General features: G+C 53.3%; 1 protein-coding gene across 1 annotated transcript; it reads right to left on the bottom strand.

The window, feature by feature from the left end:
* Nucleotides 1-1,109: 1,109 nt before the first annotated feature.
* Nucleotides 1,110-12,359, bottom strand: LOC121403789. The gene is given in 9 exon segments (XM_041592688.1): nt 1,110-2,539; nt 2,606-2,783; nt 2,873-3,758; nt 4,725-6,183; nt 9,187-9,334; nt 9,337-9,426; nt 9,592-9,853; nt 9,914-10,535; nt 12,296-12,359. Coding segments are annotated over 8 exon segments (4,827 nt in total). The 5' UTR covers nt 10,529-10,535; nt 12,296-12,359; the 3' UTR covers nt 1,110-1,350.
* Between the last annotated feature and the right edge of the window lie 920 nt (nt 12,360-13,279).

Raw genomic sequence — 13,279 nt, forward strand, 5'->3', positions numbered from 1 at the left:
ATATGTATGTATGTAATTTCTAAGGAAGATGTTTGTACAATTTGAAATGCTTTGCGAGTGCAACTTAGGGGTAGGGGTAGGGGTTTCGGGATTGTGGGCTGGGGATTGGGCATCGAATCGAATCTAATCGAAATGGCAACAATTGTTTGGCTAATGGTAAACTTAGCATACGAGTGGTTTCCGATCCAGATGTGGAACTAGATCTAGGCTAATGGAATATAACAACAGCAATAACAGTAATAAGAGTTTCGATTTGGCTACAAAATGGAAGCATTTCTTTAACATTAGATATAATAATTCCTTTGGGTATCCTTTTCGTTTTTCGTCACTTCGTTGGATTGGCAGAAAAGTTTCAATTAAAATGGATATTACGAGAGTACGAATTGGAGCGATTAGAGGAGTATGGAATGGAATATACGAGTACACAAATATGTATGGATGTCATCCCCAGTGTCTGTGGGGGGTTTCTTTTGTTTGTTTGTTTGTTTGTTTGTTTCTTTTGCTCCTGCCATCGCCTTTAGGTAGTTGTATATTTGACTAGCTATCGCTATATGGTATGGCTATGTTCTAACAAATGTACTCTAAGTAGGTTGGTATATAAGGTATATATATGTATATATGTATGTAACTATGCAAGAATTAAGTGCTACATTACACACATACAACATTGTTATCATCGTGGATAACTACCCTCTTCGGCACTCGTCCAACTTCCAGTGATATTTACACTCGATTCAGAATCGACTTGGATGAAGCAAACACGATTACAAGGGGGGGGTGGAAGGGGGGTTAGTTGTCAACTGGATTGGTGCAACAAGTGTACAGGTATATGCACCTATATATGTACCTATATATACAGTGCGCAAAGCGAGCAAGTTGGGAAGATGTTATTGGGGCACAGGCTACACACATATGTACAATACTCCAGGGATACGTGATTGTTTGGATGGTTGTGTCGGATGACATCCTACCCAATCAATTGCTGATTGAGTGAAGCAAAGCAAGTCTAGCAGAGAGGAGGTTGCAGTTGGCCCAAACCAGAAGCAGTGCCAGAAGCAGCACCAGAAGCAGCACCAGAAGCAGAAGCAGAGCAATCAAGAGGGATCAGATCAAGCGATGAGGTAGCAAGAGAGAGAGAGAGACAGAGAGAGAGATCGAATGGGCCAGAGAGTTTTGGGGTTGGGGGGTAAATCAGTGGTAGTTTTGTCTAAGCTCGTCGATTCAAAGATTGTGCAGGGTCGGGAAGGGATCGTCGTGGAGCCCATCTCGTGGGTCATCGTCAGCGTCATCGGCCGGTACCGTCACCGTCACCGTCGTCGCAGTGGCGTCCGTCTGTAGCCAAAAGTCAAATCACAGATCCAGGGAGTCCGGTGGCGTGGGCTTGGTGGGCAGCATGCCGAAGGGATCATCGTCCACCACCACGCTGTCATCGTCGCTGTCCTCGTCATTGTCCCCGTCGGCATGGTCCTGGCCATCGCTGCCCGCTCTCCCCTCACCCAGGAAGATGCACTCCTCCACATCCGTGTCGTAGCACGGATCCAGATTGACCTCGTGCAGCTGCAGGTCCAGCTCCAGCAGATCCCACGAGCCCCCGAACTCGGCCAGCGGTATGTTGCCTGCCCGCCCGCCCGCCGGTGGCACAAAGTCATTGGAGAAGGCGTCCGAGTTGCACGGCTGCGAGCTGGGCGAAATGTTGGGCGTGGGCGTCTCAGGGGTGGTCAGGGACACCTGCCCGATGCCCACATTGGCCGCCTCGTCGATGAACGAGCGCCCCACCGAGCTCAGGCTGAACTCGAGTAGCTTGTGCGAGGGGGCCACCGACTGAGGCACAGGCACAGGCGCAGGCACAGGCATAGAAGGGGGCAGGGGCTCGCTGCTGGCCTCCGGAATGGCCGTGAGACACTTACAGCTGGCGCTGGGCAGGGACAGGGATGGGGCCGAGGTCTGGGTGTGGGTGTGGCCCGTCAGGCTGCCGCTGCTGCTCAGGCATGAGCTGTTCGTGTTGAAGCGCCGCAGCGAGCTGTCGCCCGGCCCACCGCCGCCCACCAGCACCCCCGCTGCCGTGGTGCCCACACCATTGGGCACAGAGCCCCCACAGGAGCCATTCGAGTGGCCATGGCCCTGACCCTGACCGTGTGGCAGGCGGGCTGGCGACGTGGTGCGCGAGGGCAGCGAGGCGGAGCACAGCTGCGACTGCGACTGCGAGTGGGAGTGGGAGTGCAGCGGCGTCTGGGTGGCAGCGCAGGCACTGGTTGTGGCGCTGGCGGTGGTGCTGGTGGCGCAGCTGTGCCGCACGGCGCTGGCCAGCCGCTGCAGATTCTCGTAGGAATCGCCGCTGTCCAGGCGCTTGCTACGAAAGAGACGCACCTGCTGTTTCTGCTGCTTGAGGTTGATGCTGTCCAGCGATGGCAGCTTCATCGAGGCCATCGAGGCGGAGGTCATGCCAATGTCACTCAGCGGCACCAGCGTGTTCAGCACATCCGGCGAGTCCAGGGGGCTGGACAGGGGCGTCGAGCCGAGGGCCGCATTCACCAGAAATCTGCATGGAAAAGGCCGTGAGAAGGGCTGCAGAAGAGCGAGAGGAGCGCGGGGGCGGATAGCATACATTTGGCGCTGCAGCAGGTTCTGCCAGACGGCCTTCAGCTCCAGGGAGGGGGCGCGCAGGATGAGGCTCTTGCGGCGTGCGCCCCGCCTGGGTGTCCGGCTGAGATCGGGGGCACAGTAGCCCGTGGGGCTCTCGGCTAGCCGGCCATTGGGGTCGACAGTCAGACGGAATTCGGTGGCTGCGCAGGGGAAAACGAATACGAAGTGCAATAAGTCAAACGGGAACTGGAGAATGCCAGGGGGGAGCACGCTCCCGCCCGCTACTCACTCTTCTTGCGCATGTGGAAACAGGAGTCGACCACATTGGCTATGGGCACGGGCTCCTCGGTGATGAAGAGCACCCGGTCGCGGCTGACCTTGGCGAAGACGATGATGTCGCTGAAGAGCAGCGTCCAGTAGGGCTTGATGGAGCGGCCCTCGACGCGGGACAGATCGCCGCCGAAGATCCACTGGCGGCCCTGCACGGCCAGCGTGAAGGGCTTGCACTTGGTGAAGACCATGCGCGACTCCAGGTCCTGGAGCGTGAGCAGGGGCCGGCCCTCGCCGAGGGGCTCCATGAGGCCGCTGCTGACGGTGATCTCGCGGTAGGCCGCCTGCAGCTCCCCAATCACGCTGCTGAAGTTCTTATGCTCCTCGGTGTCCACGTGGCAGTTGCTGGCCAGCAGCTGCATCAGCTTGAGGATCTCGCGGAAGTGCTGCAGCGGACGGTGGATGAACATGGTGAGATCCGGCCGCTTGCGCGGCACCACCGGCTCCGTGATGAAGGCTATGAACTCGGAGCCCGTCTGCCGCGACTTGTTCACCAGCACACAGTCGGCCCGCTTGATGCCGTTGCAGTACTTCTTGTAGGCCGCACAGATGGCCGTCGTCTTGGACAGGTACACCCGCGAGGCGAAGTTCATCTGCGGCTCCTGCTCCTGCTGGTGCTGGTCGCCGCTGCACAGCTGCTCCAGTATGTCCTCGGCGATGCGCAGCAGCTCGTCGATGTTCTGGAACAGCGTCCGGTGATCGTTCGGCGATATCAGATCCTTTCGCTCCAGCAGCGGCTGCACAAACCGATCCACCCCGAAGTGCAGGGCTGCCGTGAAGTTCTGTTCCCGGCTAATCAGCTGCAGCAGGAAGCGACGTCGATTGTCCGTTATCGGCACAATCGACTAGCCATGAAGACAGAGAGAGAGAGAGGAAGAGAGAGTGTAGGTTAGAGTTGTGGCTCAGAGAGAGAGAGATACAGAAAGGTGATTCAGGCAGTGAGAGTGTTGGAAGATCTGTAGGGTCTTGAAATGTATGGATATCTGAGCGGTACATCCCTTATTTTTTTCGATTAAAATCGATGCCATTCTCATCGATTGTAATCGAAACTAAAGTGCCTAATCGGTACATGCTTCACTTAGCTGGAAGACTGCTCGATACTCTTCTTTATGCGGCGCATGTCTTGCTGTGGACGGTGTTTGAGTGTCATGGGGGCTACAAATATTCTTCTGCCATGTCATTTATGGACTCTTTTGTGTAGTCTAATCAGCCATTTGACATGACGGACAATGATGCATGTCTGTACGTATGAAATACGCGCTAGATAGTAGTGATAAAATGGGGATAAATAAATGAAGGGCAAGCAAAAAAAAAAACCACACAATAACACATTGGAGAGAACGATGTAAACCCCCTTTTATATCGCTCCCCTCCGTGTAATAATACAAATTAATATAACATAAGACAAACACACAAATAAAATGTCGAAAAAAAATGTTTATTGTCAAGCGTTTTTTTGTTTTTGTTTTGGTCGCAATGGGGAATACGATTCAGGGCTTCCTAATGACGGGTTGGCTGGGTGGGGGGTTGGGGGGTTGGTGCGTTGGGCGAAAAAAAATGTTGATTAATAATAGTAAGTAATGACAGCCAGCATGGCGATTGCTTAAGCTCTAAAACTAAACGATAATCGGTCTGCAAGTATGTACAAATAGCAAAAAAAAAAGAAAACGAATGATAAAGGAAAAACACACGAAATAAAAATATTTCGAAATCCCCCTGGGATTGGAGATTGGTGAGTGAGTGATTGTGGGCTGGGGGGGGGATTGGAGGGCGGAATGGGATTCGGGTTAGACCAAAACGCCCTTGCCTACCTCCTTGCTGAAGGTGACCTGCGGCAGATGGAGCCGCCGCTTGGCGGCCTCAATGGAGGAGGTGGTGCCGGAGCAGGCGGTGGCCGGACGCGAATAGTTGTTGCTCAGCTGTGCCTGTGGCCTGGCTGGTCTCGAGCTGCCCGTCCGCTGAAGGCTCATCATGTTCGTCGTCGTCGAGGTGGTGAGCTCCTCACGCTCCAGGCCCAGGACCAGCTGCTGGCGGGACTGCTGCTGCTGTGTGATGGCGTTGACATTGGAGTTGGAGTTGCCCAGGGCCAGGGAAAGACCTGCTCCCATGCCTATTCCCGTTGCCATGGCCATGCCCGTTCCAGTGCCCGTTCCGGTTCCGGTTCCGGTGCCCGTTGATGTGGACAGGGACGTGGCGGCAACTGTGACCGTGGTGATGGCCGAGTCCATGGCCATTGTGGCGCCCGCGCCTGACCTTCTGAATATCTCCAACGTCAAGGACGAGCCCTGCGATCGTATCAAATTCAGAACATCAGCCTCGGGCATCGTGACCACATTGTGCTTGTCCACGAAGATCACATAGTCGCCGGGCAGGATGCCGCACCGGTCCGCCGACATTCCCGCCTCCACCTTCTCGACGCGCGGCGGGTGCGTCCACACAATCGAGAAGCCGAATCCCCGCTCCTCCGTTCGCGTCAGTCGCCGGGTCATCGTGAAGGGGGTGCGTCCCATCGGGCGGTGTCCACTGCCGGCGCTTCCCCCACTGCCGCCGCTGGCCATGGTCGACTGGCGCCTGCCGCCGCCGCTGGCTCCGTTCAGGTGGTTGGCATTGCTCACATTGGCATTAACATTGCAGATGACACTGGCGATCGCCCCACCCCCACCCGCACCGCTTGGTGCTGCGCCTCCTGCCCCACTCGCCGTGCTGTTGCCGGTGGCGTTTGTGGTGCTGTTCGCATTGCCATCGGCGGGCGGATCCAGCTCGAGGAAGCGCAGAAAGAGATTCTCGTCCGCGTCCCGCTGATGGAGGGCCTTCTTGCTGAGCTTCATCGGCTGCTGCGACTGCAGCAGGCAATCCTCCCTGCCCACCGTCGTGGTGCCGGCCATGCTGTCGATGCTGATGCTGATGACCTCGTCCAGGTTCATGGCGGCAGCTGCCGCCGCAGCCGCTGCTGCCGACGACTTCTGTGGTGTGGCTGTTGCTGTTGCTGTGGTGGTGGCCATATCGGATGCGGATGCTTCTGCCAGTGATTGCTGCTTCTCCTGCTCCTGCTCCTGCTCTTCCTGATTGCTGCTCCTGGAGTTGGCTGTGGTAGTGCTCTGGCTGCTGCTACTCCTGCTGCTCCGGCTGCTGCTGCTGCGACAGCTACTAAGGCATGCCTGCGCCTGCGACTGTGACTGTGACTGCAACTTGTAGGATCCGGTCACGCTGTGGCTCTCCGCCAGAAGCTCGCTCAGCGGGAAGGTGCTGCTGCCCAGGAACTCGCTGCGTCTGGGGGTAAAATGAGTGAGGATATATATTTAGCATGGGCTTTAGAGGGTTGATATGTGGATAATAAGAGCAGGTGGGTGGATGGGTGGTGAAGGGAACTAAACGAACAATTAGATTATCAATTATTTTTACACTGGAAGGGATAAGCCCTAATCTCCAGACTTAACTGGCTTTCAGACCATCCACCAATAAGGTAAAGGGAAACATCAAACGCAAGAACAGATCTCAAGTGGATTTACCAAGAACTGGAAAGCTTTTTCCTTTGCCCTGGATTGAGCTACCCAATCAAAGATATTCAAAACCCTTCGATTGTGCGGGATCTAGCTGTAGTAAATATTTTGGCAACCCTCACATACTGATTGATGTAAATTGGAGGCCCTCACCCTCAGCACATTTCATTGTGAGAATGGATCTACCCCGCAAATGTAAGGCAAGGGTGAAGCCCCGAACCCCCTTGATTGTATAATACCAATTTTGGACACTTTGCGTCACGTTGCACTGACATTTCAATGGTTTATTTATAAGCCGTTGATTGCAGGGTCTGGTATGTTTGGGTCTGGTATGGTCTGGTCGGGCAATCTTCTTGCTTCCGCTTCCGCTCTGGCTTCACCTTACAAACCCTACCAGTGCCCCCCCACTGCTGTGCCTTGTGGAAGACAGCGGCCATCGTACGTGACATAAATCAATTAGTGGCCCTAAGCTGGCGTCACATTCTCTTCCACATTCCACATGCCCGTGCGGCCGTACACGCCGTGTGTGTGCACGGCCCGGAAATGCGCTTTGCCCGGCCAATTTTGATGGGTGGTTGCGTGGTGCCATGGGACCAGAGGGTGGCCAATGGCTTGAGGCTTTATCTATGGTACTTTTGCGCTAGCTCCTGCTCTAGCTGTGGCTCCTAGCTCTAGCTCTAGCTGTAGCTCCTAGCTCCAGCTGTAGCTCCTAGCTCTGCCTCTTCTTCCACTGGCCACTCGGGCTGAAGTTGGCGCGCGTATTTGGGTCACTTTTATTGATTTTCGTGGCTGGTTGGTGTGTGGCAGCACACAAAGTACGAGTAGAGTGAAGTTTTTCTGTTGTTTGTGGCGTGGTGGTGGTGCTGGTGGGGATGGGGGGCTCTTTGCTGTTGCGATTGCAATCGCGATTGTCTGCAAGGCAAGGACCGCCCACTCAAGAGTGGCCGAAATGGGGGCATGCCATTAAAAATGTAATGCGAAGCAGCGGCAGAGACAGAGACAGAGCCAGTGGCAGTGGCAGAAACAGAACTGCAAAAGGTAGAAAGGTAGAAAGGAAGGAAGGAAGAAAGGAAGGCTGAGCCGAAAAGCAGGCAATGAATAATTCAGCCGTCAGTCGTTTTTGTAAATTGACTTAAAGCGCTCGAAAACGAGTCCTTTGGCCCAACTATTTTCACAATTTACACATTTACATTTAGCCCCTCTCCCCTGTGCTGCTACGATGTGTCGATGTGTGTGCTGTGTGTGTTTCTGTGCGTGCTACATTATGCATGCATAACAAATAGAAGCGAGACTCTATGCCATAGAGAGACGACAGCACAGAACGACACAGAGAGAGAGAGAGAGAGCCAGAGAGAGAGAGAGAAGAGAGAGACACGTGGGAATGGGAATGGCAGCTGGCTGACATTCCCTGGTGTCCATTTAGTTAGTTGGCCAGCTCAATTACTTGTCCGTCAGCGAAAGGATTTGGACTCTGTGGCCAGCTAGCGTGTGTAATGTGGGCTGACGATGGCGGTGACCATTGCATAATCGCTAACCAAATCGATCTGGCATCAAATGGCAACCAGTTACCCGTTGGAGTGCCCCACTCACACTCACAGAACCCACTCAAGAAAGAGCTGTAGAGCTGGTCAAGTGGCGCTCTGCTCTCGTGGTGAATGAGAGTCCTTGTCCTTGAATTTCAATTGAATTTGCTCCGTGCACGTTTCGAGTCTGTCATACTTCCTGCTAAGCTTACGCACACACACACACACGCACACGCACGCACACACTCACAGCGAGAGCCACTTCCTGTTCGCATTAGATTAGCAGCATGCCCAAAATTATGCTACACTTTCCATGCGGCGGCCCTCACTCATACAGTTATATAATTTGGTGTTGCCTGCCCCCAGAGGGGAGGGCTGGACGCGGACACTGACACTGACACTGCACACCGGATGGGATGTCGAACAGAATCTTCTATCAACTCGAACAAAAATAATTAAAATAAATATGAAATACACTCTCTCTGCAGGCAATTATCAGGCGCCAGAGGCAGAAGATGTCACACACTTTTTAGCACATTCGCTACGTTTGGTGGGAGGTCGAGCGTTGCCAGGCCGTTTCTCGGTGCCGTTTCTCGGTGCTTATCCGCGATTCTCTGTGCTGGGCCCTGTTTGGCACGGTGCTTCTGTTTAGCGTCGCGCGAGCTTGGCACTCCAACTGAGAACTGGAGAACTGGAGAGCTGGAGCACTGGCGGCGGGCCGCGGCGCAGGTCAGCCCAGAAATTGTAGTCGAAAGCTACGCTGGAAAAGCGCTGCTTTCAGGCTTCAGACACCACTGCGCATGACCTGGATGTGGAATGTGGAATGTGGATGCCAGATGGCAGTGGAAGGTGGAAGGTGTACGGTGGACGGAGATGGAACATACTCGTATATGGCCCTCGGGGTTGGTTGGTTGGTTGTTTGGTTGGTTAGTTGGTTTATGTGCAGGAAATGCACCAGGCGCTATAAGTTCCACGAGGCCAGAGAAAAACGCTACAATTAACCAGACGCCAGACCTTAGCCTTTTGCCTGCTCCAAGTGCTCAGCACTCAGCCACTTCAACCCACCAACCCCCACCCCACCACTCTGCAATTGGGGGTGAATGACATGGCTCAAGATGAAATTGACTCAGTAGTCCTGCAGGAGCTGGGGCGAATCATTTAGGATTGTGTATGGGGTATGGGGAATGGGGTACGGGGCGTGGAAATAGGCAGACAAACTGTGTGTTTTTTGTGACCTTACTCGTACTCACTTTAAATGGCGATCCCGATGCCACACGGCCAGCTGTAGCTGCTGATTGGACTGCTCCTCCGGAATGGGGAAGCTGAAGCGCTGATCGAAGTACGGCCGGCTCGAGTGGCGATGGACAGCGGTGCGCTGGAAGCCAGAGTTCATGGCTGGCTGCACTGGCTGGGGGGGGCCAGAGCCACCTTGACGTAGGCATAAATGGTGCCCGTCCCATGAGAACGCTGCAAATCACGACACCGAATGACTGCAAAGGGCATAGAGAAAAGAGACTCCAGTTAGCTGATGAGTAGACGTATTTCCGTATTCGATTAGCATTACGAGACCATCTTAAGGTACAGGTACAGGCACAGGTACAGTGCGCTCTCTGACTGGGACCTACCGCCTTGGTGCGATGCGCCTTGGGACTCACCGTGTACATTCAGTTTGCGCTGCTTGGCATCGTAGACGATGCTCAGGTCTATGCTGCCCCGCTGGCTGTCGGCAGTGCCAGCAGCGCTGGAGTGGTTCGATGATGTGGTGGAGGCCATCGAGCTGCGCTTGGCCAGCTGCTCATCGTCGTCCAGGTCGCTGGACGTGGAGCTGGAGAAGCTGAGGCAGCGCTTGGTGCTGGGCACATGCTCCATTTGGACTGGCGTCGCGCTCTGCCTCCTGCTCCTGCTCTGGCTCTTGCTCTGGCTCCCGCTCCGGCTCCGGCTCTTTCTGCGACTCCGGCTCTGCCCGTCTCTGGTGGCTGTGGTGGCTGTCTTGTGGGGATTCTTGCGCCGCACCACCCGCTGCCGCTTCAAGTGGGTGGGGGTGCGCACCTCCATCTCGTGGACGCTGCTCTCGCTCCACTCCCCGCAATCGGCCAGCACTGTGCTGGCAGCTGTGGTGGCAGCTGCGGCTGCTGCTCCTGTTGTGTGCTTGCAGCGCACCTCCTTGCGCGCCGACTCGATGATGGCGTCCAGCATGCGATCCAGCGTGGTGTCGCCCATCCGCGAGGACGACAATTGCGAGTCTTCCAGCACAGGCACACCCAATCCCACAGCGACGGCGCCGTGGCCAGCAGCACCCAGTGGGGCCACTGGAGCTCGGGGCAGGCAGCGGAGAGCCGCCAGCTGCGGCGTGGCCTGACGCGGTCCACTGCCCTCGCTGAAGCTGCGCCGCTGCGGACTCTTGCCGTGCACATTGCTCAAGTCCTGCAGGGCGATCAGGCTGGCGTTGCCGAAGGGGCTGCTCATGAAGTGCACGCCATAGTTCTCCTTGTTGGCCTCGCCCTCGCCCCCAATGTCGCGCCGGCGGCCGCGCGTCTCCTCCACCACGGCATTGGAGCTGGAGTGCCGATGCATTCGTGTCATGGTTGGCATGTCCCTGCTGTGGGGCGGAAAGGAACGGAAAAGAGAGAACGGTTAGCGCAGGCACTGGAATGCTAGAAAGATCTATCTCCTCTGGCTTATGCAACTCAGAAGGTATGCTCGTAGGAGCTTTATCTGTACAATGGATGGTCAGCCCTGGCCCCGCGCTGCTCATCATTTTCTAGATCCTTGCGGCAGAAAATTGTTGAGGTTTCTGTTGCATGGTTTCTTGGTTTCTTGGTTTTATGGGCAGCTGGCAGCAAAACAGGGGATCAGTGCAACAGGGGATCTGGGGATTCTGGTTTCTTTCTTGCTTTCTTGGCTATTTTGTTGTGTGTGTGTTTTGGGAACTTCCAGACAATTTTGATGCAAAAAAAAACAAAAAAAAGGAAGAAAACGGCAAAGGAACAACTAAATGAAGGCAGCGCAAACGATCGAAGCAAACAAAGCAGGAAATTTTGCAAATTGTTTTTTTTTTTTTTTTTGCGGCAAACGAGTTTTTCACGTACTCCGCACTGAGTCCAGCGAAGGGACCCGCTTCGCCTTGCTTTATCCTTCAGGTCTCAGTCAGCCTCATTGATCCTCGTTCTTGCGCGCTTTTGCGATTTCAGGTTTGCATTTAAATTGAAATTAAACTTATGCTAATTTGCAAACAGATTTTTTTAAAGCGCTGCGGTTGCCAACCATAAAATTGAGCGAGTCGGGAGTCCTTGTGGCAAGGATCCTGCTCTGCGCTGCTCTGGTCTGCGCTGCTCTGGTCTGCTCTGCTCTGCCCTGCTCTGCTCCCTGTGCGCGTATCTGTATCTGTGCGCATGGTCTATTCTATATTCGATGGCTGTGTTTGTCTGCGTGCAACAATTACGCCCCAGCATAATGATGCCATTTTGCAAAGAGCGGCAATCGGCAATCGGCAATCGGCCAAGCCAAAAAGGGCGACTCAAAAGATCCATCCCAGATCCATGCCATTGTCTATGCACACACACTAGCACTGGGCACACACACATTCATGCACACAGGTCTAGAGAAATGGGTTTTCATGTAATCCATAAACGTCACCCCATGGTTGAAAAGCCGAGAGCAGAACTGCACGAGAACAAGAGCTGCAGTCGGGAGGGTGGGGGGCAAAAGGCGAGCAAAAAAAATATTATTCTTCCTACCCAAAGATGATGCGATCTTTCTCCTGCCTCTCCCCCCGCTCCTGCTCCTTGCTCGCTGCCTCACACTCCGTGTGACTTGTGCCTGGAGAATTAGCCCCGGCTCGGGGTAGCAGCGAGAGTAAGCAAGAGCAGCAGCAGTGATCGAAAAGAAAAAAAAAAAAAAAAAACAGCAACAAATTAAATGTATTAGACGACGCACCACCCCTTTCTTGTGGGTCTCCTTCCGCCCTGATCTGGATCTGGGTCTCTGTCTCTCTGTCTCTGTGTCTGAGGGGTTAGAGTCTTAGGGTTTTTTTTTTCTCCTCTGTTTCCAATTTTCCATTGCCAGCCTTTTTTTCTGGCTAAATTAAAATTAGAGCTAGAGCAAAGACAAACACGACAACCGCCTCATGGGTGCGATCGTTCCTAAATGTGTGTGTGAGTGCGTGCCCCTTTGTTTCTATGTGTGTATGTGTGTGCCAGGTGTGCCACGGGAAACCGAGCAGGGATTGAAGGCGAAGGCACAGGGAACGGAGCTTATCAAGCGATCAATTGATGGATCGATCATTCGCTGGGTTTCTTTCTGTCGTTTCGAATGACCGTTTGATCAGGTTTGCTTAATCTTCAAAGTACGATTACTCACCTGGGAAAGTTGATCTGTTTTGCGACTAGGTCGCCCTGTGTCCTGCACCACAGCTCTCGTTCTCTCTCTCTGTCCCAATCCTCGCTCCCACAATGTCCCGTGCACGTTGTCCAAGGATTTATCAATTAAACGGTTTATTATTGATTTGAAATTTGCACAAAATTTTGAAACAGGAACAAAAAAAAAAACAGTTTTTAGCTTTCCAAAAGTCTCCGCTTGTGGCGTGTGTGCAGCCTGCACGAGCAAACGGAAATAAAATAAGTCTGCCAAAGATCCTAGATGTATATCTTTTTGTGTGTGTGTGTTTTTTTTTTTTTTTGGTTTTGACGAAATTATTAATTCATTACTTTTCTGAATTCAGAAAAAAAAAATTCGACACTATTTCTGTTGTTTCCTTGTCCGCGGCCGAAAGAGGATTGACGCAGCAAATTCCACAGTGCTTCCGTTTTTCCCATTGTACCCACCCCGACGGCTACACCAAGTCATGTTGCCCAGCCATGCTGCTGCTGATCCATACTCATGTTGCTTGAACACCAGCTTGCGTTGGTTGAGTATCGACGCTTTTATACCCTAGCTGCACTTATAATGCTGAAGCTGCTTTTCAATAGATGGCATTGAACATCCAAATAAAGAAAAAAAAATATTTTTTTCAGTGTCTATTTATGCTCGAAGACCCACAGTATATCCGAAAAAGTACAGACTATATTTTCATTGAAAATAAACATATCAAATAATATATTTATATACCCTAAGTGCCGCCAGAGGTACTCAAATGTTGCCCAACTCTGTTTGAATGTTGCTAGAGACAATGTCTCTACTGAGCACGCGCGCCGTTCGGAAGAGCCGACTACGGGACTTCGGAAATCCACCACCGCGCAGGCGCACTATCGAGAGAGAGTGAGCGCTCTCTTGTCTCTTTGCTGCTGATTGTAACGGAATCTCAGCTGGCCGGCAAAGGAATGGCGCAGGGGAGGGGAGTCATGT

Source organism: Drosophila obscura, unplaced genomic scaffold (genome assembly GCF_018151105.1).
Source record: "Drosophila obscura isolate BZ-5 IFL unplaced genomic scaffold, ASM1815110v1 contig_185, whole genome shotgun sequence".
Taxonomy (NCBI): Eukaryota; Metazoa; Arthropoda; class Insecta; order Diptera; family Drosophilidae; genus Drosophila; species Drosophila obscura.